We start from the raw sequence: 26,738 nt of genomic DNA, 5'->3' as shown, positions 1-26,738 counted from the left end.
GGTATGGATGGACAAAGGAACAATAAATCCACACTTCAAAAATATCCATACCTTGACACCTAGGGACTAGACAGATTAGTAAAGATGAAAAAGAAAATTTAAAAAAGACATTCTGGTATTTTAAGTAACATGAGAAAGAAACGCTCTATGCCAAGAGCATGTCTCTAGACAACAGCTATTCTACACTAGAAAGTAAAAATTAGCAATTGTGTCTCCACAGAGTATAAATGAAGGAGGAAGAAAGAAGGTGAAGGCAAACACAGTGAAGCAAGAAAGAGCCTGCTAATTGGAAGAAAATACAACGTATGAATGTGCAAATAAAACAACAAGGGAAATAAAAAGGCATGCAGTGTCTCAGTAACAATGAATTCTTGTGAGCCTGAAAAGGAAGAAATGTGCAGCTAAAACTCAGAGGCTTAGCAAGGCTTGACTATATTTGTTAGGATTTCTAGGAAACCCTCACGGATTGCATAATTTGAAAACTGCATATCTGCATGAAACTGGGAACAATGCAAAACAGCATCTTGATGAACACTCGCTACATGCTTTTCCTCTAATGAAGCACAGCTCCCAGTGATCTGCAGTGAGGGATCACACAAACAGGCCGGGCTTATGATCTGGGCTGATGGAGAGGAAGAAAAGCTCATTTCTGGAACTGGTGTCCTGGACAGCCAGCACCTCCCCTAAGAAGGCAGCAGCAGGCAAGGGCCAGGCCAGCCCTCTGCTGCAGTCTTTGGGGAAGCCAGAGAGCTGGCAGCAGGAGCTAATGCAGCAGGGCTCTTATGTAACATCCACACTCCTCTGATGGACTGGGACAGCCCTACTCCATTTGCAAATCGGAAGCAGCAAGAAGAGAGAGCCTGAGTTACTTCTTTCTCAAGTAAACCAAATTAAATAAAATTATCAGAGACATAAACGTATGACTTGGCTTCTACACACACCTCAAAAGTAAGCAAAACAGCAGATTCTGAAAGAGTAGGAGGGCTTCAGCACAGCAGTGTGCTCAAATAAAAAGGATGGGGAAAAGACAAGAGAAGTGCCAGAAAGCCCTTTTGGGGAAGTTATCCTCTGCTTAATTGTCTCTAATTCTGCGCCTCTGTGACAAAAGCTGTGAAAGGAAAACGTTGAATGACATACGTCTAATTGCACAGTCCCATTTGATATTTTAATGCATGTCATTGAGGATTTGCTTTTCATGACTTTTGCCAGGAGCATGGGCAGCCCTCCAGACAGATAGAAATTTTTTCCCCAATGTGACAGGAGAGATGAGGATTCTGTTTGCTGCAAGAACACACAGCCTGTTGATACAGCGACAGTGATTGTCCCATGCAGCCAGCAGATACGAGCATGGATTCAGCCCTCCCTTCACTGGAGGTGCTCTGAACTTTCAGTCAAAGAAAAGGAGAGAAAAAGTCCTCATCCTGTCCTGGGAAAAACTGATTGAGCTAAATGCTAGGTGTTCTACGTGAATTCAAGTTACATATGACAGATACTTGAATTAAACCACTTTAATTACTTTTGCTCCACATTTTCAATAACTTTTCAGTGAACATGCCCTCCCTAACTCTGAGATCATCCATCAGTCAGCTGTAGGAGTCAAGCTGTTCAACCTCTTTTGCTGACAATGGGTTTTTTTCCTCTGGCATGTCACATCCTTCTACTAAGCACTTGAATTACGATCTCTGAGTATAGAGCAATTAAATATCCACTGACTTGAAAAAAAACCAGGTCACAGTCTCTTCTAACATAACACCCTAGCCTCTTCAGCAACATGCCAGACAGCCCTCCCCTGGTGCAGGAGGTCAGGGCAGTCTAGCTGGACTGAAGCAGGGAGGCAGGCTGCCTCCCACAACACCAGGGATGCATCGCCACTGCCTGAAGCCAGATCTCAAATTCCCTGCCAGCGTGAGTGCACACACGTCTGTTGAGAGCCTTAACATAGACTTGACAACCAGGCCAGCATAAGGTCCTGTGACATCCCAGAAAGTGGGAGGGGAGGAAGCTGCCTGAGCAATTCTCAAACACTTTTTTTTAAGCTGTTGGTTTCAAAGGCTTTTGTCCAGAACCCTAAATGTCATCCATGATGCTCAGTGCCTTGCTGCTAGTAAGGAAAGGGAACTCTCTTCAGGGGAAAACCAGAGCTGCTTTTCCTGTGGGAGAACTCTTCCCCTTGGCATCATCTACCCAGTGTTTATTTCCTTTCCTTCACAGAAAGCATCTACAAGGTATCATAAAGCAACATGAAAATTCAACCACCTGGAAAGCTCCCAAAACTCGGCCTTTGATCTTTTAGGATGCCTTCATCCTTGTCACTGGTTTTTCATCTAGCTTGCTAAATTGATTATAAAAAATATATTCTTTAAAACACTTGACATGGTTCTAACACATGAAACAGCACTGTGGTCACAGAAAGAATTTTTTTACCACAGTGAGTAAACATATTTAAACCATATTTTCAAAACCAGGATGCTTAAAAAAACCAATACAAATAAAAAAAAGTCCACCTATCTTACTGTGAAATCTGTTGCAGATCTGTACTCTCCCCTTCACAAGGGAAGGGAATTTTTTTTTCCTTTTTTTAATTTCTTGTAGGGGCAGGCAAGTGAGTAGTCTCATTTCCTCACTTTCTAAAATTAAAGGTCAGAGAAGTATGCTCCACGCTCAGGATGAAGAACTGCCTTGTTGTTGCACTCAGTTCCCTGTAATCTGTTTGCAGAGTTATTGTCAGAGGAGAGCAGGCTTGTGACAGTAAAACACTGAGACCAACTGCAGCAAACTGAAAGCACAAGTGCAGTATGAAAGCCCAACACAAATGAACAAATTGTTCTGCCATGGGCGTGCACGGCAGCGATGACATTTCACCTCTATTTGAGCACTAAGCCTTTGCCTAAGGTAGGGATTCCGGCCCATTCCTACGCGATGCTGACAGCAGTGGCACAGGTTGGCGGATGCCTCTCCGATGCACCGCAGCCACCTACCTGCTGGGAACGTGCAATGGAAAAGTACAAGCCAGGAAATAAATCTGTAGCTGGAAGACACTCAGGAGAAATCCCTGCCCTCCCAGACCAGCTCCAGCACTGCAGTGACTGGAGAGCAGGTGAGGGGATACAAGCAGGAGGATCCTACATCCAGCCTGTAGCTGAGCTCTGAGGATCTCACTGCACAAGTGGAGCACAGGCCAAAGGGAGAGTGACTCAACTTTAAAGGTGTCGGATAACGACAACTTCAGCCACCTGCCAGACTGTACGTGGAGACCATTCTCATTTTAACTGGGGGGACAACTGATTCTTGCCAGCATTAATGCAGATCTCTGAAGCATCGGCATAGGAAACTTCAGTGCTGTAACAGCCTTTAAGGAAACACTCCTCACAAGCTAAGCAATTTCCATCTCTATTTCCAGCTCTTGAGACCAGCAGCTTAACCTTACTTTCACCTCCCTTTTGTGAGCTCTACAGGCAAACCACGGGGGGAAGAGATGAGAGCTGGGGTAGGGGGGCAGCCACTTGAAAATCTGATGCTGGAGAGAAGTCTTCTGAAATGTTAAGGAGACTTCCCGACACACCAGCCCCCAGAGGAGTTAAATTCTACCACCATGAAACATTCTGCTGCTATTAAATAGCTTTTTTTGCTCATGTTTCAGGGCATCAGAAGAGGAAGTGAAACAACATTAGCTGCTTCCTGACTTAATAGAAACCTTGGAACAACCATCAACACACCCTTATACAGTCAAGACTATACACTGATGTGCATTTAATGGTTTTATCTTTCTGAACAGGCAAAGGAGATAAAGTACTATCTTCCAATTTTTTAAGAATACTATTTCCTCCTCCCCAACCAAGAACTCATTACACAGAACGTTCCTGTCATGTATTGGTGTAATTGAAGGCTAGCACCCATTAGCATATTTCTTGTTTTAAGTACAGCATCAGAGAAATGGGAGTGAGGGGGTGGGAGGTACATGCAATGGAACAGCATAGAAATACATGATAAAGAGGTAAATGAGCTTTCAAAATATACCAAAGAGACTGTGAGTATACTGAAGTTCACCACCGTATCACTACAATCAAAAAAACCCGCTGATCTAGGGCCAAAAGTATATTATTGATAGTCAAAACACTGCCTAACTCTATTTCCACATGATGTGACAATACTGGAGGAGGAAAAAATGTAAGGCAAATGGAATCCCTCTGTACATTCACAGTACCCCGAGAATAAAAAGCTAGAGAGACATACTAAACTGAAACAGTTCAAACAAAGTCTTCCTGGAGTTACAACATTCCCACCCTACAACGTTTCTCAAGCTGCAAGGACTATTAAATAGTATTAATGTTCAGCATGCATTTAGCACTTCATGTGTTTAGAGTGATAACAGGCACACACACACACCAGCCCCCCCCAAAAAAACCAAGAAAAACCCCACTGAACAAAAGGCAGAAGAATTCTCCCTGTTCCCACATGGGGCAAGGCTATAGTGACATTCATCCTGCAGTTGGAGATGCCAGGACATAATCAATCCCATGTGCTGGGATGAAGCAGAGAAGATGGTATCAAGCACACTGTGAGTATGGGAAATACCCTTTCAATAGGGGAAGTCGGACCAATCTAATGGGAAAGCAGCACTGACAGCCTTTGCTTCTGTGCACACCCAGGCCATCCAGGTTAAAGTCTAACTCCCATGCAGAACTGTTTATCAGTAACACCAAACAGCTACACAGTAAGGGCGAGAACCAATGTGAACAAACCCAGCATTTTAAACATACCATCCCCCCCACAAAACAAGCACACATAAAAAACATCCCATTTAATCATAAAAAGAAAATGTATGACTAGATGCAAATGGAGAGCAGGATGCAAGAAGGAATGAAAGCCCAAATTTTTTTTTCCTACTGCCATGTAAAATCAGGAAAGGCTTTGGCAGAAGCAAGATTGATATAAGCGGACCATAAAAGAATAGGCTGGGCTTCTTACATTTAGTTTCTTTCTGAACCTAAAATCTGCCTCAGAGATACTATGGAAAACACTTTCAAGTCTTTTTAATAAAAAATATCATTGGGGACATGAAGGCCTCATTGTTTTCCCCAAACTTTATATGTCAACACATACAAACGCATTAAAAAAAACCCTTACCTCCCTTCTGAGACATTAAATCCACACAATGTTTCTTGGAGAGGGTAAAAAGAAAATGTAGGTCAAGATGTTGAGATAAGGATTGCTTCTGAAAGATGAAAGCATAAGAGGACTAAGCTTTCATTCCTTATGTTTCTTTGAGATTTCAAACAGAGTGTTATTTGATAATGGTTCCTTTCAGAAAATTGAAATTTAATATAGCTAATTATAAGTTAGAGAATTAATGTACAGTCAGTACTCCAACAGAGCTGGTATACCATGCTGATGCTTTTTACCAGCATGTCCCCCGTGCTTATTATAGATCTTTTCTCCAAATACTAAGGCCAATCTGTTCTCACATTAGGCTGGATGGCCCAGGAGTCAGGGTGGGGAAAAGGAAAAAAAGATATCTCCATGGCTGTAACACCAAGCCTGCAGCAAGCAGCCTGGAGTTGCCGGCACAGCTCGGCACTGCGTGGCACAGGAACAGACCCTCACACTTCAAAGGGAGCCCAGATAATAAGAGGACAAAGACAGAATAAAAAACACAAGCAGCTCTAGAGGAAAAGTACACTGAGGAAACAGCAAAATACCTTTTCCTCCTTCCAGTTAAAAGGGAGGAAAAAGGTTGTCAACAAAAGATGAAGAGCTCAGATAAACAGAGAGGGAGGAGTCCTAATTGTCCAGTATTAGCATAGAAGTATCTGAAAATATTTGTCCTATGAGCAATCATAACCTAAAAATCCTGACTTACATTTCACAGAGAGCAAGGGGTATAAATAGCAACATCTCTCACAACAGGCACCGGCAGCAGACGCTGCTAGATTTGGACCAGGAACAGTTTCTCTGCAATTCTGATGGAAGCCATGCATCAGTGTTTCAGGGATCTATGCAGGTTTGGGACACTCTGTTTCTAGAGACGGCACAAATGTGTTCAGCAACATCTGCTGCACATAGCTGCTTAGTAAGTACAGCAAAACTGCAGCTTGTGTAGACTTAAACATAGATTGTACTAAGGTGAATTTTGAGAGGGAGAACTTACATTGTGGGAATCTCTTGCATTCCATAAGGTTCCAGCAGCTTTCCCTTTGTTCTTCACTGTCATTTCTGACTACGTATTTCTTTAAGTTCTCAGATGAGCTCTGTGTTGAGGTGTCAATCAGAAGGGCCATACCCCCGTTTTTCCTCAAAACAGTACCTACGGTCAGTTGAGCTGCAAGCTTTGGGGTGGGGGGGCAGAGGGAAACGCGCACTCTTTTGAACAAGCAGAAGTTTCTTACACCTTAGCAAATTAATTCCTCTGATGTCATATTTTCATTTGGCATGTCCCCACCTGGTTTTCGAGCACGACCTATGTAAGTAGTGCTAGCCTCCAAAATACTCTTCTGCTCTTAAAAAGCCATGTCAGGACAAAATCTGCCCCTACAGAGGGCACCTTCCCCCTCCTCATACCACAAGAATTGCCCAAATCCCACTGAAATTGACGCTACCACCTGTTCCCAAACCTTGGGGCTGAGAACTTCAAGCTGCAGAATAGCATTCAACTTTAGAGCACACAGATACACCAACCAAAAGCTCAGTGAGATCCCTCCTTAGCACTTTAGGAAACTGAAGACTTCTTGTGACAAAAGGACACCAAACCAGTACTTTTCCATTGCTTTCAGCCTGAGCAAAGGGGAACAGACAGCATGGAAAACTCCATCTCCTTCAGTCTACTCTCGTTCCTGCTGCCTGAAGAACTATCTAGTCAACAAAGGTCAGGAGGGAGAGCAGCCACGAAACAAAAACTGAAAGTTATTTTCCTAAAACCTTGGTAAAATTTCTGACTCCTTTGTCTGTACTGGCAGAATCTCCCCTGGAAGTAGGAAAGCACAGACTGAAGAGCAGACTCTTCTTCTCACAAGAGTCTGTCCCCTTCTAAGTTTCCCTGCAAATCTAGTTTTCACGAGACTAATCCCACTGAGACCAAAATTATTTGAGAGGCTTTAAAAAGAAAATTACTGAGCAGTTATAATTTTGATCCAGCCAGATGGCAATCCAGCACCATCTCGATATCCAGCTATGCCAGAGAAACTGAAAGACTGCAAAATTTTCCCCATAAACCCCAATATTCAAGTTTGCATAAAGTATTTTAAACTCGTTTTTCCAATCAGTCAACTATTTCTAAAAAGTCTGCTTTCCAGGCTGTTAACAGCAGAAGCCTAGATCCACAACATAAAGAAAGGTCATTTTCTGTGCTAAGCAATGCCTTAACTAACGGCCCATTTATTCTACTTTATAAGCAGAGTACTTGTATATAACCCTGTGTAATGCTGTGGATGTTAATCAACCTTCATGACTTTGCATGCCAGTTTTATTGGAGCGCCTGCCATGCTGGCATAAAGGGGACTTTGTACCAAACAGTCTTCCTCCAGCCTAGCAGAGATCAGCATCAACTTGCAGCTCAAAAACCTCTTTTTCACAAAGAGCATTTACTCTTTAATTCTGGTCTCTTGTTAGTGAGACTTTAAATATTCAAGGACAGCGCCATACTGTGCTGAGGTAATCTATGAAAGAGTGCATTTAAATCTACAATTGCAAATGGGCTGTGTTTATCTACTTAGATAAGACAGCCTTGTTCATTTCAATTAGAGACGGCCAGTTCCAGGCAAACATAAACTGGCATTTGAAGTTCATCCCTACAGGACAATGAGATGAGGTAAAGCTTCTGGGACAGGTTTCCATCTAAATAAAACTTGACAACTAGTCCCTAACCACAGACCTCATTGTTGCACAAAAGGCCATCTTCAATTGATTTTGGGGAGGGGGAGAAGAGAAGCAAAAACCTATGTTTCAAGAAGATTTGGAATTCAAGCCACATTCCTGTAACTTCTATCCCTTATTCATGACTTCCACCTGAAGGTAATTGCTGCTGACCTCCCGAGATGCAAAGAGGCAGAACAAGTACTCTAAAAAGCACCAGATTTTATTATCTTGGCAAAACAAAGTTATTTGCTTACTGCCCTGTCAAGTAGATTGTCACAATAAAGAGAACAGTTGGGTGTCTTCTTCTTGGAAGAGAAACAGCATGTTTCTAGACAGATACACTACAGGAACCAAGAGGAGGGAAGGGAAATTAAGTCCTGCATGCAGACTCTGTAACAGGAATATGCCTCTCCCCAGCCCCAGCCAACTCGGGTACCATGCCTCAGAGGTTTGTGGCTCCATGCAATCTTAACACTTCCTTCTGGCATATGGAGCCAGAGACTGAGAGAGAGCCTGAGGCTCTGAAACAAGATCTCAACATCCCAGCAAGGGAGCAGGGGTCAGGAAAAAATAAAAGGGGATGAAATTCCTCTTCAGCCCTATCCATCCAATACACCTGTATGTGCATGTGCCAGTACAACCTAGATGCCTATTCTCCATGAGAAAATATAGATATGTGAAAGGACATATTTCTATCGTTGCACCCTATTGCTAACATTGTGACAGCATTTCCACCATGAACAGAAAGAAACTTCCCACGTTGTGAAGAAAGGAAAAAAAACTGTAGTCTCTCTGTGCCATTTTCATAACTTTTAAGCATCTTTCAATCCATCCACATACACAGGAGACGTAACATAAAAACACTGGGGTGCTCACAGAGCATCTTTAGAAACAGTTGGCCATGAAATGCTTTCACCTTTCACAGTACCAGAGACAACAACCACTGTCTGAGGGAGGTATTTTACGGAGAACTGCTTTTGAGACAACCTGGCCAGAAGAGAGCACAAGATGCGATTAAGCTCTAACATGTCTGTTTACACACATGCACACACACACAAAGACTAAGAAGAGGCTGAACTGAAATATTTTTAAGGTCAACCACCACTGAAGCTAAGTGGGGGATGAGAGAAGGAGGAGAAAAATGCAATTAAATGCTGGTGCGGTCTTCAGGCATTACTCAGAATGGCTGGCTGAGGCTGCCAAACCTTTAGCAGGAAAAGTGGCTTATCTCCTGGCTTCCCAAATTGCACCAGAGGTCAGCTGATGAGGTTTCAGGAGTTTGCCAGCTCCATCCCTCTGTGGGATCTTTGGCAGATTGCTCCAGCTGGGCTCCTTCCAGCTCTTCCCTTTTTTCCATTTTAGCGTATAGCTTGAATAAAGAAAACAAGATGAAGGCTTTCAAAGATAACACAGTCTTTTACAAACAGATGGAGAACAAAGCACAGGAAATTCTGAGCAAAGTAAAAAATGAATGTTGTCTGTTCAGGGCTTATCTGGAATGAGTTAGCCTCTTAGTGGACAGATCTGAAACATCACACAGTCCTGACTGCGATTGCAATGCTCACTAACAGTCTTGTAAGGGGAGAAAACAGGATGGAGAAGGGTGGAAATTCAGCCGTCTTTAGCTGTCAGAGCTGGAAATTCCTTCAGATGTACCAGAAACAACACTTATGAATTAAGCTTGTCACTGTCATCCCTTGTTGCCCTAAGCCCAAGGCTTCTGCATCTATACCTTTGACTTGACCAACAACCCCCTCCACTATTAAATTCATTTAAATTGGGAAACAAAGGGCATCTGAGGCAGGTTATTGAAAACATGACAACTAATTCTGAATACAACATCACCTTAACCACTTGTAAAAAATCTGTGCTAGTCAGACACACATACACACACAAAGATTTAAAAATGCAGGCACATTTATTACTATGGAAAGCAATCTGCTATGACTTAACTGTATACATACGAGGCTATATTTATTTTTTGGAAGACATTCACCCACAAGCTCTGGAACATATCTGCTATGTGATGAACCTCTCATCATCATCAGTTACTTAAAGAGAGCAGTTATTCCAGAATGGTTTCTTGCAGATTTTAAATCAAAAAGATCCAAATGAAACCAAACCAAAATGTGGAGGCATGCGCTCAGAGCACAGACCAATTCTCCCAGGCTGTTATAAGCTGTGAAATGAATGTGACTAATTCCTGAAGACTTTCATTGCTCTAAAAAGGTGACTGATTTTCTTGCTTTTCACACCAGAAATTCTACACTCAGATGTGGACCAATGACACCTAAAATAACATTATACCAATCTACTGGTGCTTTCAGTTTACTCCACATCATTACAAAGATCCCCAAACCTATTTTGATTGGCATCCCATATTCTTAACAAGTCAAGGCCTCTGAACACAGGTAACGCAGGGGGTTTGAGGTGAAGAGTATGGTACATTGGCAGCTGTGTCAGGCAACTTGCTGAAGTGGCTACTGTGCCCATCAGCAGTTATAGAATCTCTGCTTTTTCTTCTAAAACCACTTTACTGTCAGGATTGATACAATAAGGCTTGTATATATAATAAGCACACATGACACCTGCTCTAATTAAACACAGCCTAATGGCCTTAGAAATGTCCTGCTGGAGCATATAGTTCTCAAACTCTTTCAAACAGAAAGTCATTTCTAAAATGCCCCCACATCAAATAAAAACTACCGTGGAGGTTCTAGGACACAAGACAGCCCCTTGAAGGCTGAAAACATATTCTCTCTAATACTCTGAAAGCACTCCACAAATACAGTCTTGCACTAAAAGCTGAAAGCTGTAGTGTAAAAATAATTAGCAAAGGCCTTATTCAAAGCCAAGCAGAGACAGTTTCAGAAAATACAGTTCCCTAGGACTAACTACAGTGAAGTGCATTACACAGTCTGTCCGTACGACTGAAACATCTCTGCACTTACTTGTAATACTCATTTTATTTCCCATTACATTCCTATTTTCTTAATAAAATAGAGTATGCTATTTTAATGACTGATTTAGTGGCACTGATTTACTCTCATTTCTAAAATAAGCAAACTAGAATTGACAAAAGGTACAATTTTTGACAGAGCTGGCAATCCTGTAAGGTAAAACCACCACCACTCTTTTGGTTGTACGTGCCAGCCAAAAAGATGCCATGGTGCAAATTTAGGCTGGAGATATTATGGTCGATAAAAGAGAGAATGAAACAGTTTGCCTGTCTACACTCAAGGGTGCTCTCCAGACTGTTGATACAGAAAACAAACCCAAGGCAGCAGCTATACAGAATTACCGTGAGTCAAGGAAAACAAGATCGTTTTCTCTGTTGGTGTTAAGGCCAAGCTTTGAATCACGGACAGTCAATGTAACAAATTTCACCACTATGTAGGTCATGGGTTTGGGGGTTTTTTTTGTTTTGAGTGGGGCTTTTCTGGTGTGTTTTTTTGTGAGGTCTTAGTGGTGTTGGAGGTGGTTGATAGAATCATAGAGTATCCTGAGTTGAAAGGGACCCACACAAGGATCATCGAGTTCAACTCTCAGCCCTGCACAGCACCATCCCCAGGAGTCACACCATGCCTGGGAGCATTGTCCAAACGCTTCTCAAACTCTGTCAGGCTTGGTGCTGTGACCACTTCCCTGGGCAGCCTGTTCCAATGCCCAACCATCCTCTGGGTCAAAAATGTTTTTCAAATACTCAGCCTAAACCTTCTCTGACACATCTTCAGGCCATTCCCTTGAATTCTGTCACCGGGCACCACAGTGAAGAGCTCAGTGCCGGCTCCTGCTCTTCCCTTCATGAGGAAGCTGTAACTGCGATGAGGTCTCCCCTCAGTCTTCTCCAGGCCGAACAGACCAAGTGACCTCAGCAGCTCCTCTAATGGCTTCCCTTCAAGGCCCTTCACCATCTTTATAGCCTTCCTTTGGACTCTCTCTAACAACTTTATGTATTTTCTATATTGCAGTGTCCAAAGCTGCACACAGGACTCGAGGTGAGGCTGCAGCAGCGCAGAGTAGAGTGCGGCAATCACTTCCCTAGACCAGCGGGCAATGGGTTGATTTTGGGTTTGTTTGTTTGTAAGAGAAACATAAACCTAACACCTACACTAGTGAAGCACTTTTCAATGAACTTTTAAGCTGCATCTTTTTTTGCTCATATTCCTGGCAACTGTTGTCCCTTCTAGCATCTGAGGTTGTGGTTAGACAAGATGACTGTGCCAGTCCTAAGGCTGTGGTTAAACAAGATGAATGTGCCAAGTCAAGCAGCTTGCTACTATCAAAAAGGATGAAGAGTCTGGTATCCTCCTCCTCCCGCTTTCAGTCAAGGTACTCTGGTCCCACATTTCCACCAAATGAGCACATGGTGCTCACTTGACCTCTTAATGGACATGTGTAGTTCATTAAACTAGAAAAAAATTACTTATTTTTTTAAGTTTTTTTTTTTCTGGGCCAGTTTTCTGCCATGCTAGTTTTCTGAACCGGATGTACTGCATGGGCGGAAAAATGGCAGAGCCGGCACAAGGTGGAAGGAGGGGGGCCAGACCCATCAGCTACTGCTGAACTCTTTCCCACCTTTCCTCACCTTATTTATTTTAGGTCTACAGTAACTCAGTCTGCTACAGATTATGCACACGCCTCTGCGGACTCTTCATTGCCATTTTCATTTTCTATTACGATTAGCAATATGCAAGGAGGCAAGATTATTTTTAGAATTTGTTTGCCTAGAAATGCACTCAAGAGCAACAGAAACTCTTTTTAGATGGTCATGAAATAAGTTTTAAGAAAATTAATTAAATAATTTCTCTGTTTCACAGGCTAAAGAAATATCCATCCCTGTTATGTTTGAGAGGAAAAGGAATATGGGTGTCCTGTGAAAGAAAATCTTCTATTAGTCTTGCCAACAGTGAAATTATATTAAGACAGAAGCACAATTTGGATGCACATAATCAAATTCAGTAGACATCACTGAGGGCATAATTTGGCCTGCAAATTTTTTTATAAATGGTGATGATTGAAAAGGCAAAGAAGAACCTGTGTCAGCCAATGAACAAGCAAGTCCCTGGCAGGTTCAAAATTAATTCTGTTCTAGAAAACAAAGAAAGGAAAATAGATCTGTAAATTTTCAATGAAGCTCAACTCAAACATCCTATTACTTATTTGTTAATCTTTAAATTCACTTGACAGCAAGCACCGAAGTAAAAGTGATGTTGAGTGCCATGACAAATTTGTTCAAATGCTTATTTTCTGAACCTTTTAGTTGAAAACATCTATATTTAATCACAGTTTAAAACTAGCCAAAAAGGCTGTTTACTCTGAATGTAAAGGGAAAATACTGCAAAGCTGAAAGAGGTATTTCTGTTTCTGTAAATACGTTTTTTTAAATCCACTTACAGACAAGGGTCCTTGGCACAGTTACAATCTTCTACTAAAGCTTAGGAGACAGACAGACATTACCCACTGTCAACAAACACAATCTCACATCACTGATGGAGTGAAAAGCTCCCTAGACAAACGTTAGCATAAAACCTTCTTGCAGTACCTAATTGCAGCTTTCAGAAATAAGAGAGATGAAGTTATCAGTATATCTGAACCATCACAGTGAATGAAGAGGGCTGCTTTCTTGTTCAAAATTGAAGGTTGAGTAGTGACCCAACCAGGGAAGGAGGCCCACACCGCTCTGGGTACTCAGAGGTGCAGCTGAAACAACAGCACTTCCTCAAGGGCTGCTGTGTTTTCATCTGCACGAGTGAGAGGAGAAGTGATGTAGTCCAAGGGAAGACATGGTTCCCAGCTGGCAGCTGCTGCCGTCCCCTCATTTAGCTTTTGGCAGATAATACACGGCACTGAGCTGAAGCACCCGGCTTAGAAGTGTTTAAGCATTTCTACCACATCTGTTGTAATTTTCACGCCACGCCTGGAGTACCATCTACACGGCCAGGGAAAAGATGTTTCACCAACAAGCTGAAGTCAGATGAAGACAGTCCCATGCCACCCAATCACTGGGCACCTTCCTTTCAACATGGCTCACTGGGGAGCATGGACAGAAACCCCCATGCAGGAGCAGCGAACATGTGAAAACGCATGCATCAATGACAAAAAGAGCTATTTTCAGATTGCACTGCTGTCTGCCCCAGCTGGCTTGAACAGCCAGTGTGGAAGCCAAGGGATGGGCAGACCCAGGAATCAGAGGCTGGTGCTGCCATTGGGTCTGGAAGCACAGTCCCACCAAGAACTGTCTCAGAGGCTCCTGCCTGTCAGTGTGGAGACATATAATTTGTGGAAAAAAACAACTCCCCAACAAAAGTCACATGAACTTTTGTGTGGGAATGACTGAGGGCAGAAGCAGACCAGCACGAAGTGGTGGAGTCCCCATCCCTGGAGGTGTTCAAGAAACAACTGGACATAGTGCTATGGTCAAGTTAACAAGGTAGTGATCAGACAAAGGCTGGAAGTCTTTTCCAACCAAAATGATTCTGTGATTCTGTGACGGGAGAAAGGGGCACCGGAGACTTTATGGTCCAACCACCACCTCCATCCAGGTGCTGACATGGCTCCCACTCCTTTAAAGAACATACATAAAATAAATAATTTCCTTTAACAACCTTAAATGTAAGGTGAAATCTCTCAGAATAGCAAAATTACATTTTTTTACTCATCTCTTTACTTCCTTAATGAACAAGACTTCAACTTCTGCCTTAAACCAAAGCATACCCTCACATACATTTGATTTCCTAAACAGATTATGGCTGCTGTGAGCTTAACCTAGATGACATGTTTGGAAACTGCCATGACACCTTTCTAGGACAAAGTATAGCTGGTGAAAACAAACTACGTGCTTGAATAATTCTAACGTCTGGTTTGTCATCTCTGTAGATTAACTAACCATCTTAAACAAATAAGGAAACTTTGTCACTTTTTCCATTCAAGAAACACACTTCCGCATCACAAATTTCTTTATTGCAAGTTTTGAAAAACAGAACTTAAAATCTTAGGTCATAAAAGTTTGCTTTATAATATCATCTTTTGAGGGTACTGGGTTTACTCTCATCAACAGAATGCAAGCCATTATTACATCTTTCATTGCCTTTTTTATAGCCTTATCTCACATTCTAAGCTACACGAGAAGAAAACAATTTCCCAAAGGATTTAGTTCTCCTTTTAGATGAGAATCTCTGAAAATTGGTATCACTATTCCAAACACCAATCGCTATTCTTAAAATCCTAACGCAAATGACAGGTAGCACTACTCAAAATCACTCAAGAGGTCCCTCTGGGTTTTTCCAGCACACAACCGTGTTTCCATAATCAGAGTTCCAGTATCCCTTTTAGGGCTGCAGAGAGTTTCCTGACAACCAGCACAAGCACCTCCTTCAAATTTTATATTCCCAAGTGCTGAAGAGGAACATGCAGGAAACAAAGGCATACTGTAAGGTGTCATTCTATAATCTGAAAATATCCACAGTCAACATAAACATGCAATATAACCACTGATACAACAACCAAAATATACCCACTCGCCTTTCTCTTTCATTGGAACCACTTAAGTAACAGGGTTTCAGACACAAACTGAAAATGGCAGGATTATTTTCAGGATAACAAGTACATTTAATAGTGAGACAGAGACAGCTAAGGTATTATAATACATAAAATTGCCCAAAGTAATTTTAATTTTTATTTATTTAAAATTCTATTTTTATTATTCAGAGAGGCACAGAGTTAATTGTCTCTGCGCCACCACCAGCACATCAGAGCTTGCAGAAACTTTAATACAGAAAAGACTCCTGTTAATGGGTTCATCTTCCACATTTAAAATTAATTTGCTTTTCACACAATCAATCGAAGAGGCACCAGTATTCCAGCTACTAAATCATTAATGATACTACTAAGACCAGATGAAATACCACTGACAATCATTTTCACACAAGTTTAGCTGCACAAACACTGGCAAAGGAACTTTTGCAGCATGTTTATCAAACTTCAGCCGCTCCAAATTCATAAAAACTTCTTAAAGACACAAGTTGCAAGGGGCTGGTGTACCTTTTACCTTCCTCTATTGCTACAAGTAAATGCTTTCTACTAAAACAAATACAGATTGCAAGTCTATGAATAAATAAATTTAAGGAACGACAGTTATAAAACCAGACCAGAGAAAGTCTCTCAGCATTACAGAGGGTGGCACCAAGATTGAATCCTGCTACCCAGTTGCTTGCAGTCCCCTCAGGCATCAGAAGCATACAAGACCAATCCATACTCCTGCACAGAGCAGGGAGTTTAGAGAGCCTGATTCCCTCTCTCACCCTTCCTTTCCACTTTTGAAAATGCTTACATTTGCCAAGTACTGAAAGGTGACCTGTTTGATTTTCAACATTACATAAATAAATTAATAAAAAATGGGTGACTCACATAAAACTATATTTAACCGAATGCTACATGCAAGAAACAATGGATACGGCCTGAAAGTTGAATGAAGGACACATACAAGGAAACATTTTTTATTCCCAACAGTATGAAATCTGGGATCTAAGACTCATCCTTAAAATACTACACATTTCCCTGAATTCAAAATAGCTCAGTAATTTCTCAGGATGACCTGCTTTTTTCTCAGTCCATAGAGACTCATGGATTTGAAAATACATGGCTACATTTTTTTTTTTAAATATAATGAACAAATTGCATGTTTAAATTGATTTTCTTGATGTCACTGCACAATATCAATCCTCTTCCCTTTTGCTCCTTTTTCTCTCAATGCTCATTTGAAACATTCTTCCAGATATCAAAGGCTAAAAAAAAATGCTTTTCGACAGAGATGTTGAAACAGAGCAGTGCCAAGACAGCACTTTTTAAAAATCATTTAGGAAACAGAAAGAGCAACATGGAATATCATTCTGGCTCAAATAAAAAAACCCAACACCCAAATAACTGGTCATCTCCTTCTGTGAAGGAGAAAAGCTCTGAAGATGTGAGCTCTGCTGCTGCCAGGGGAAGCCGGTGGCATACTCCACGTCTGGTATCTGCATTGACACAGCATTTCCAGCCAACTTACTTTTTATCTAAGATGCCTTTGGAGAAACTAGACACCATGAAAACCTCAGTCATCCCGTAACCTGGCACATCATCAAAGCCTCCTAACACACAATTACTGTGCTTCATGCCTTTAGATTTTTTCCTTTGACTAAACAAAACACCCACAATGGAATAAGAAACTTTCCAAGAGAAATTGTGTTTGACAGAAGATCAATGATGCAGAGGTGTTGGAGGGAAAAAAGCCAACTCTGTTTTGTGTACACCTCCAAGCTCAAAAATGGCTTGCTCTTAAAGCTAGATGCCCCTTCCCATCAGATTAGTATTTGATATTATTACTGAACTCCGAAGTCTGAGGTCTTCTTTAATACATTAAGGAGTTTGCAATTTCTTATGCAATACAGTGACTTTATCATGCTGCCTGTAGTTATCCAGCCATTCCTCTAGTTTTCTGCCTTGTCGGCAATAACACTCAGTGGAATCTGACTCACCATGTCAACAACACAAGCTACATATAAATATGAATAACCTACGAAGCAAGCACCCAGCTGCTGCTTTAATGCATTAGCACATGTATAGTTATGCACATGCCTAAAAGGAACTGCCATAAACCTCCATAAAGAAACAAATAAGCTCTTGTGAGTGAAAACTGTAAGCCTGCCCAGAAATCCGAATCCTGCTAGTCATCACTTTCAAGGCTCAAGCCAGCATGACAAAGCCTTTTCAAGTAAGGGTCTAAGTGAATCTGAAAGAAACACACTTCATATTCACCTCTCAGGACACCACAGCTTTTTAAAGCAAGCTTTAAGGGAAGGGGAGGCAACAGATAATAACTGACTAGAGCATTAAAAAAATAAAATTCAATTCCTTTCAAGCTCCTGTCACCCAAGCTTGTCTGCATCTCCTTTTAATGCCTTTAAACAACTGCTCTGTGAACTACTAAACTAGGGGAGTCCAATGTCACAGTGCTTGTGTCTCCTCAGCCCTTTAACTCTGTATGTAGGTCCTATGCTCCTTCACCTATGGACTTGGATCACTCCAGAGACAGGTGCTACTCAGTTTCTTGCATCTAAGTGACAGTATGTAAATTCTGCCCAAGGTAACTGAAGCCAATCACCTCTAAATGGTTACCTTCTCTGCTGACATACTCAGCACATCAGGAAGCAGACTGACTAGAAAGGCTCCTTTCCTCTGGATTGGCACCCTGTCCCTGTCCTCCCGCCTGGCACCTGCCCTCCACCCTGATCCCCACATAAGTCAGTTAGCCAGAAACCATGTAGACTGTTCAACCCAGGCATTTCAAGCACTCCAGAAACAAGTTCCTCTGTGTGGATCACAAGGGCACAGTGTATGCCAGATGGTGCACTAGTCTCCCTCCCTGCTACAGCATGGAAAAAGAACTGAGTTCTTCCAGCAGTACCACAGAGGTGTCTCACCGTTCACTGCCTTGAGGCTCCCGCTAATGCCATCGCTGTGCTGCCGCTTCTGTGCATTCTTGAACTCCTTCAGAGATAAATAAAGGACCTTCCGCACCACCCTCTCCTCTGACCAGGGAATCCCATCACTGTCATCCTAAAGGAGACGGAAACAGAAAGAAGACATTAGTTGCATGCACCTGAAACAAAACAAAAAACCAAACTAAACCAAACAAACCCCCCAAAGCCTAGGGCTACACAGATTATTTTTAATTCAGAAAAAAAAAAAAGTAAAACCGAAGAAAAATACTATGTAAGAAAATGTAACCTGATCAGCTCTAACAGAGAATAGAAACATAAGTATTATCATCAAATCAGAGCATTAGTCCCTCTAATCCTTTATTCTGCAAACAGCAGTCGGCATGTACCAGGTGTTAGGCAGGAGGTAAAACGTAATTGTTAAAATCCTTATAATGAATCCCACACAGAGAAATTTATCACAGCCAGGAAGTGTTCTCCCAGGTAATTAGGAGGAGGGGAAAAAAACCCCAACAAAACACTAAAACGAATGTTGCAGAAACTGAAGAGGCAAAGTTTGGTGAACCAACTTCTCTTGTTGCCATTTTGGCTTTCATTTGTGCCTCTTGGCTCAGGTTATTTTTCCTTCCGGTTTAGTGATTTGCATTTATTGCAGTGTTACAATGATGTTGTATATTGATAACAATGAAGTTATTCTGAATTTATCTCAGTATGAAGCCAAGTGGAATTTGGCTCATGGGGCATCTGTTTTCTACTTTCTTTATTTTTAGAAGAAAAATGCTATTTTGTCAAAAGGAATACTAGTCTATGTCAAATTTAGTACTAGCTTTAGTTAAAAAGATTAACTCCATGGAAAAGTATTTCCCTAAAGCCTTTAGCATTCAAATAAATTAAGTCAGCAAATTGATATAAAGACGTAAGTCAGATAGGTAAGTCATCATATTTTCATAAGCCCTATAATTGTCTTGGGGTCTTTGGAAATCACTATTTAAGCATTCTTGCCCTTGAATTCCTCAGGGGCTACATCATTGCCAAAGCAAAGGCATAACATTTCTAGGCAGATCTTAAGTGGTAAGTGTACCACAGCGTACTGTCACTGTCACCTTACACTGGAAACTCCACAAGCCCCATCAGCGATCCCCACCAGGAGGCAGGAGAGCTTAGACCATCCATGTGCCAAAGAAAGGACAGACAACGCCAACTTCCAAAAAAATAAGCATAGTTTAGGGTGACCAGCAATAACTTTTTCTTTGCTCCTCTAGTGGCATATTGGCATTCAGCTGCTAAATTGTGATCAAAATCATTTCCTTCCCTCACCCTGCCCCCAAAAAAATTCTATGACAAATTACTTGGCAGGGGTTAAAAAACAAAACAAAACAAAACATAAAAAACCCCAACAACAAAAAAAGCAACACAATGAGTGCAGTGAAAGCAGCCAGTATTTTGGCAGCAGGATGTGCATTTTGCACGAGGGACAAGCTACTACACTTTGAAGAAGGCTGAGCTATGCCCAGAGAGTTTTAGAGTACAGGCAGCTCTGGGCCAAGAAAGCAAACTTTGTAACCCAACACCCACAGCAACCAAAAAAAGACAAAAAAATCTCTCAGCAAGCATTTTAAAAGGACTAGTACATCCAGTTATTTTGTCAACAAAGGTTTACACAAACAACTCTGGCTTACCATTTTGCTGCCAACGCAGCTTCAGGCCTAACCAGAAGCAACACTAAACACGAGAGGGCTGCAGCTCTATTTTAACAAAGCTTACCCAAGGACGCCTCCATTTACATTCCCACCAACAAGGGCCCAATGGGACATCATGCGTTTCTCTTTTCATGGGAACTACTTAATAAATCCTTAAGGGAGCCAGGCTCAGTTAGGAAACAGTCATAAGCACCTCCAGCCCCTGTCCATGTTACAGACACAGGCCTGTGGACAGCACTCACTCCCTTCACTGGCATTCATACTGGAAGTTGCACAAAAACACCCATCGGTTCCTGATCTCACTGGCCAATGTACCGTGATAAAAACACAAGAAAATTAAAATAATGTAAAGTAAAGTAAAGTAAAGTAAAACCTGAAAGAAATTCAATCCACTCTGTCACACAATCTCATGGCAAGGAGCACATGGCAGCATTCGCTGCTTCAACAGTGACAGGGTGAAACCTGCTGATAGGACTGGTCTTTAAATCAGTATGTGCTGACCCACAGGACCTGTGCTCTGACACCAGCTGGCTACAGCCCCTTCTGTGGAAGGGAAGGTGGTCACCACAGTCCCTCCTGTGGGAGGGAATGCACTCACCACCACACACCAGCGGCCTCTGGTCTAGGCCACCCTCCAGTGAAGAGTCTGGAGTCACCTCCCCCTCCTCCCAGGCAATGTGTCGGATGAAAAAGGATGTCGTGCAACCTGACACCCTATTTTCCTGCAGCCGAAGTGTCTCTCTAGTGCCAGCTGGAGGCCCTAGCAGGCCCAACATGCAGGACAAGGTCCCACCAGCCTGGGGACTGCCTGGGCATTAGTGCCACCAGCAAGAGATGGCTCCCAGAAGGTGGGAACAAAGATCTCAGCACTCCTTGAAGCAACTTCACACCACACTCATTTCCTGGAGCTGTAAAACTCCAGACGAACCATCTTGGTTTCATCCGCCCTGTGAAACGGCAGTGCTGCCTCCAGAAATGCACATGGAGAGTCTCTCCACAGCAGCCCAGTTGTGTCCAGGCTGCAGCCACTGTCCTGCCTGCACCGCTCTGCTGTGGGCTTCCCCTGCACACACCACCCAGCTTGAAAAAAGATCCTCAAGTTCTCCAACATCATGTCCTATCCAAGGCCAGCAAAATGAGGGGCTAAGCCACTGCCAACACCTGTATTCACATGGCTCCATACTGCAGGACCAATAAAAAGGTTTCACAATCACCAAGTGCATCTTCCCTGGAGCCTTTGGCACAAAAACAGCCACATGCTGGACAGCAGCTGACTCAGAGCCCAGCTGAGCCGCAGCTCCAGCTCCCGACACATTTAACCATAATTACATGGGTCAGATCACCTCTGCGTCATCACCCCAGTGGAGAGAGAGCTGCTGTGTGCTCATGTGCCCACTCTGCACTCACACCACCACCAACTGCAACAGTTATCTCACTTTAGCAAAACATACACACACCCAGAACCACTTAGAAATATGGTCAAGTGAAAGTCTTGAGGAATTTAATCTATGTAACTTCTCAACACCACCCCCCCCCCCCCCCCCGCCAACCCAAGCTCAAAGGGACTGACTCAACTGCTGCTTTTAAATATTTCCACAGGGAGTAGAGATTTTTTAATAGATGGCTCTCGAGGCTGGCAGAGAGAGGTATAATATCATCCAACAGCTGGAACTCGACTCAGAAAAATGTAAGACAGAATTAAAGAACAATTTCTGCAACTGTGCAAGTAATTAGCCATTGAAACGACTTATGGGGAACCAATGGATTGTCCATTATTGACTCAGACCCAAAAAAGGACTGAATAACATCTTAAACTGCAGGTTCATCACCACAAGCCCACAACCTTCACTGTGCAGGTTTGCTGAGATGATTTCTGCCTCCCAATATGACAATAAGATTATCTTATAAACTCAGAATAAAACTAACAGATGCAAACAACCAGGGAAACCCTGGGGCAGAATTAAGAAACGCAACTGCATAATTTCCTTTAAATTAAAAAAAAAACAAACAAACAAACAAAAAAAAACCAACCAAAACAAAACAAAAAAAACCAACCAAAAAAAAAAAAAAAAACAAACCCATGCCACCTTTTTTGTTATGCCATTTCAGGAAACAACACACTGTACATTTATGTCTGAACTTCAGCTACCAGGACAGTCAAGCAAGAGTTTGGCAAGTTCAGCCCAAGGGGACAGGGAAGAGGAGCACGACTTCCCTTTACCTACACAGTACATTCCTACTCAGGATGTTACCTCACACATTGAAGAACAACTTTCTGTTGCACTACACGGCTGAACAGACTACTACAACATACTGTTAATCTGGGAATATGTGTGTGTTGTGTGTGTGTGTGTATATATATATCTATATATCTACACACACACGTTTTGCTATATGAACATTAAATGTATATAATACACACTAAATGTATGTAATACACGAAATATAAAATATATCTCTATTAATGTGTGCACACCAACTAAAATACATATTAATGTTTTTAATCAACATATAGCAATAATGATATGTATAATACATCGATATGTAACGTGTATATATTTGCAAAGAAATCAAAATGTGCACCAGCTGTAACTTCTTGCCATTCACCTACAACCTAGGTGCTTGTTCCCTGCAGTCCAGCTGCCTGGTTTGCCCATGTAGCCTGCACACAACCTTCCTATTGCCAAAGCTATACTCAAATCCTAATTTTAAAAAAGTAGAAGCGAGGGGCAGGCTTCACATCACCTCCTGAGCAGGTGAAATGTCAGCCTGAAATCATGAGAGCTGCTGTGCTCCTTAGGCAGCAGCAGCAGAAGCATGACTCAAGCTTCTCCATTCACTGCAGATACAGCATTCTTTAGCCTGGCCCAGCCTTGCCTTAAGCAAACAGGAGTCATAGTTCACAGGGTAAAACAAAGCTGGAACAAGAGAGAATGCATGCAGCACTCCATACTATTTGCTTTAATTTCTATGTAAATACTTTTACAGCAGTGGTGGTTTTATTTGAAAAGTCAGGACTTTGTAAGGTACAAAGATACTTACAAGCATGTGTGTTATGACTCAGTGTGGCTGGCGTATTTCCAGCTCTCTCTTTGGGTCTTTCCCAAGCACGCATCTCCTGACCTCATTCTTCATGCCAGGTTGCAAAAACCAAAACAACAAAACACAAACTCCCTCTTTTTTCTTTTTCCAGCACTGCATCCAACACTTGGTTAAAATCACTGTGACACCCAATGCCCTAAATGAATATGCTTTCATGGTTCAACAGCCCCCAGAGAGTCTTTCCTGCAGATGTAAGAAGGTCATTTTGAAGCAATGGGAAAAACAAACCACAAGTTTCTACCCCTTCCTCAAGGATATTTTTGAAGGAGAACTATTTCAAAGGGTGGTTTTTACTGCGTTTATAGCAACATAAAAAAAGTATGTCTTTTGCACGAAAAACAGACAACACATTTTCATAGATCATACGAATTACTTTTCAGCTAAAGGACTGAGATGGAAATGTTTGTTTATTAGATTCAAGACTTGCAACAGATTTTTGCCTTTTGGCTGTATATTATCAATGGGAAACAGTTATACCTGTTTTTCTCTAAAAGTCAGACCAAAGAGGAATTGGTGGAAAACCCAGATTCACCTTCCAAGGCTGAGAGCGATCCTTCCGTGCAGTCTTGGGCGAGTTACCACTGCTAAGTGTGATTAGTACTTATTAGCAATTATCTTACTCATTTACAAAGCCTAATTTCTCAGTATCTGTATGGCACAGAGTGAACCTCACAAGAAAGTGCAAAGTCTTATTGCTGTATCAACACACGTACTTCCCCTGCTGCGTTAGCAGGTCTCCATCGTATTGCAAAGTTCCATCAACTTCCTCACCACCCCAAACACACGTTGCAGGGGAAAACCCCACTGTAGGCCTGTCAGTGTAACCTCCCTCTCTAAGTAACCTGCAGGACCCAGTGGGCTGATCCACAACCAGACAGCGGAAGCTCTTCTCGGCACAAACTTCTAGCAAAAGTTTAAACTTCCAGGGAAACAATTTCAAACCAGACTGTAATAAATTCAACTGAAGCTCCATAAATAAACATTTGTGGCTCCTTCTGGCAGTTATCATGCTGCTTGGACTTCTTACAGCCAAGCAGAGCATGGTGCAAACTAGTTATATATACCCACAGCAATATCCTTGTAGTCTTTCGCTTACTATCAAGGTCCTTCCACTCCCTTCTCCTCTCAGAATAAAGTTCGCACTTACTTAATATTTAACCTTTTAATCAAGTTTAACTATCCAGAGAGGATGTAGCAGTTTCTCATTTAAAGCAAACTGCTTATATTCAGTGAGAAAAAACAAAACTTCATGAATGGCTTAAGTTGATGAAGATTGATACAGCTTGGAGACTTTATAGTAGAGTGACTCATGCCTTCTGGAAAATGTAATCTGTTCTGTCTAGTTTAGGAAAATAGGTCATGTTTTAAAAATGTGCTAACTAACATGAAGAAAGGGGAAATTTCCTTTATTAATGGCTCTGTTTTAGCATTTAAGCCTATCTGGTAATTAGAGCTGCTTTTTCCTCTCGTACTTCCAGAAAACTTCCCCAAAGAACTCACGTTACATTACAGCTCCCAACTTGAAGAACCAATGTTATCACGGCAAAGAATCAGTGGAAGAAAACAAAAATCTCTCTTCTTCCTGCTTTAGCACTTCTCCCACAGCTTTCATCCCCTGCAATCTCACTGCCTTCTGCTGCGCCAGGGACTGCATTTCCTCCTTTCAGATGAATTTTGAAGAGCAGCATGGGAGAGAAATGCTCTGGTTTTTGGGTCACTAAAGGCCTTGGGCACTTCTAAACCCAGTGAGCTTCAACCTGCTCTTGCAGAAATACATTATGGTAGAAGAGTTACGGTCAAAATCTCCAAATACAAGTCACTCCCAGAAGTGAGGAATAAAATATAGTTCCTAAATTTATCTTAGGCATAATAATGAAATTTTTAAAAACAGTCGGTTCATGTGTTGTTTCTTTTACATAAACTTAAGAGGCCTTGATGATGTTTCTGCACCTCTAGAAAACGATTACTCAATATGAAACTAGTGAAAGCCTACAAGCTGTCAACTGTTTCCCATACTGGTCCGCCAAGATAAATACTAAAAAAAAGAAAAAAAGGCTAAGCCCAAACAAATCCAGAGTAAAGACAGGTCTCAAGTTTTTTAATTATCAACCTGCAGCACAACTTCAACTTGAACCATCTCACTTATAGCACTGACTCCACAGCTATGACTTTCTTAGGCCAGATTAGGAATCTAAACAACCATTTTGCACCCAGAGCATCTGAGCTATGGGATCTGACATGAACCAAGGGTGGTAGAGTGCTGGTAGAAAGAGGTATGGAGGTGTAAGGTGATTATTCAGACTGAGGGAGTGGTTTTCATAACCAGGTTAATTCACCTGGCACCATGTGGGATGCACCTGCTACAAACCCAATGTCCATTTGACCAGCTTGATCAGAAGAGTCAAAATCTCATTCCAAGACAAGAGTTTTCACCCAGATCAGCTTCCTTATTCTTAAGTATATGACCAAAAGACAACTACTGCTGGGGCAGAGAAAAAAGTGGGGTTGTCCCTTTGCACACCAACTCATGCTAGGAGGGATGCAAGCCCACCACGGCACCAAAACATCACAGTCACGGTAAGAGGGCATCACAGATGTATTCAGGAAATTAAAGCCACCTTGCTGTAATGTAACTAACTGTGAACCCCAAATATCTCACTGCATTCTGACGAACCTTACCTACTGCATTCTGAAATGAGTTATGTACTTTAGAGAAGTGGAAGGGAAATACAAGGGGGTGGCAAGGCATCTGTTACAAGGGCAGGGCCTGCAACGATTCAGGTAGATCACAGCCTGACATGGTACAATCTTCTGTCTGACCATCACTAGTAGACAATTTATGCCCAAGCAAAAGCTCTGACTTTATAAATAGGTTCCTTACCTCGTGTTCTCTTCAAATAAAGGGAATGTCTCCTAAAAGGTACACTGAATGGTCTTTGAAAAGATATGTTGTATACAAGTGCACGCCTCCCAGGCAGAAACCAAAATAATTCAAGAATCATTTCCTGTGTTGGTGAATGGGTAAGTCTTTCTTAAAAGAAAAACAAACAAACCAACCTGATGGGTGATGTTTACATTACATGTCTTCACTTCTCTGAAACACCATGAAATAATGTATATTTATCTTTGATTACATAGTACAAAAAAAAAAAAAAAAAAAAAAAACAGCTGAAATTGGATTAGAAACTTCTGCTGAAAAACAATTTATTGCATAACACAACTCTGACAGCCTGGGTTTCTGGCCACCAACTGAGCCTTTATAAAAATCTGCTGGGCAGCTGCCAAATCAGTTCTTTGAGTCTTGGCATGTCTGACATCTGAGACAGTAGTCAAGGCAGCCACATGTCCCGTGCCATCCACAGCCCCGCGCTTTTACGGTTAAATGGTACCGCAAAGAACAGAGTAGTGTGAGCCATTAAACACACAAAGGTAAAAAAATCTCCTGCAGCTGTGGATCTGACAACTCTGATCATGCTGCAAAAGACCAAGAGCCACAACAGGATTTCTTCCTTTTCACGATCTGGTATTAATTTGAACATAAAAGTAGCTTAAGAAAAGGGGGAAAAGAGAAGCAAGAAGGGTAGCAAGCTCCAAAAAACCTTTA

General features: G+C 41.9%; 1 protein-coding gene across 2 annotated transcripts in view; it reads right to left on the bottom strand.

The window, feature by feature from the left end:
• Window positions 1-26,738, bottom strand: part of JARID2 (jumonji and AT-rich interaction domain containing 2) — a 213,795-nt gene that overhangs the window by 103,243 nt on the left and 83,814 nt on the right. For both annotated transcript variants that reach the window (XM_042049152.1, XM_042049151.1), the window contains exon 2: window positions 18,315-18,450. In XM_042049152.1, the coding sequence (XP_041905086.1) occupies window positions 18,315-18,450 (136 nt within the window). The remainder of the gene's footprint in view (window positions 1-18,314; window positions 18,451-26,738) is intronic.

This window comes from Corvus kubaryi, unplaced genomic scaffold, assembly GCF_017639235.1.
Source record: "Corvus kubaryi isolate FWS band 111438036 unplaced genomic scaffold, C.kubaryi_AGA036_p1.0 69, whole genome shotgun sequence".
NCBI lineage: Eukaryota > Metazoa > Chordata > Aves > Passeriformes > Corvidae > Corvus > Corvus kubaryi.
Note: the sequence above shows the minus strand (reverse complement) of the source record. Positions and strands in the feature narration are given on the sequence as shown.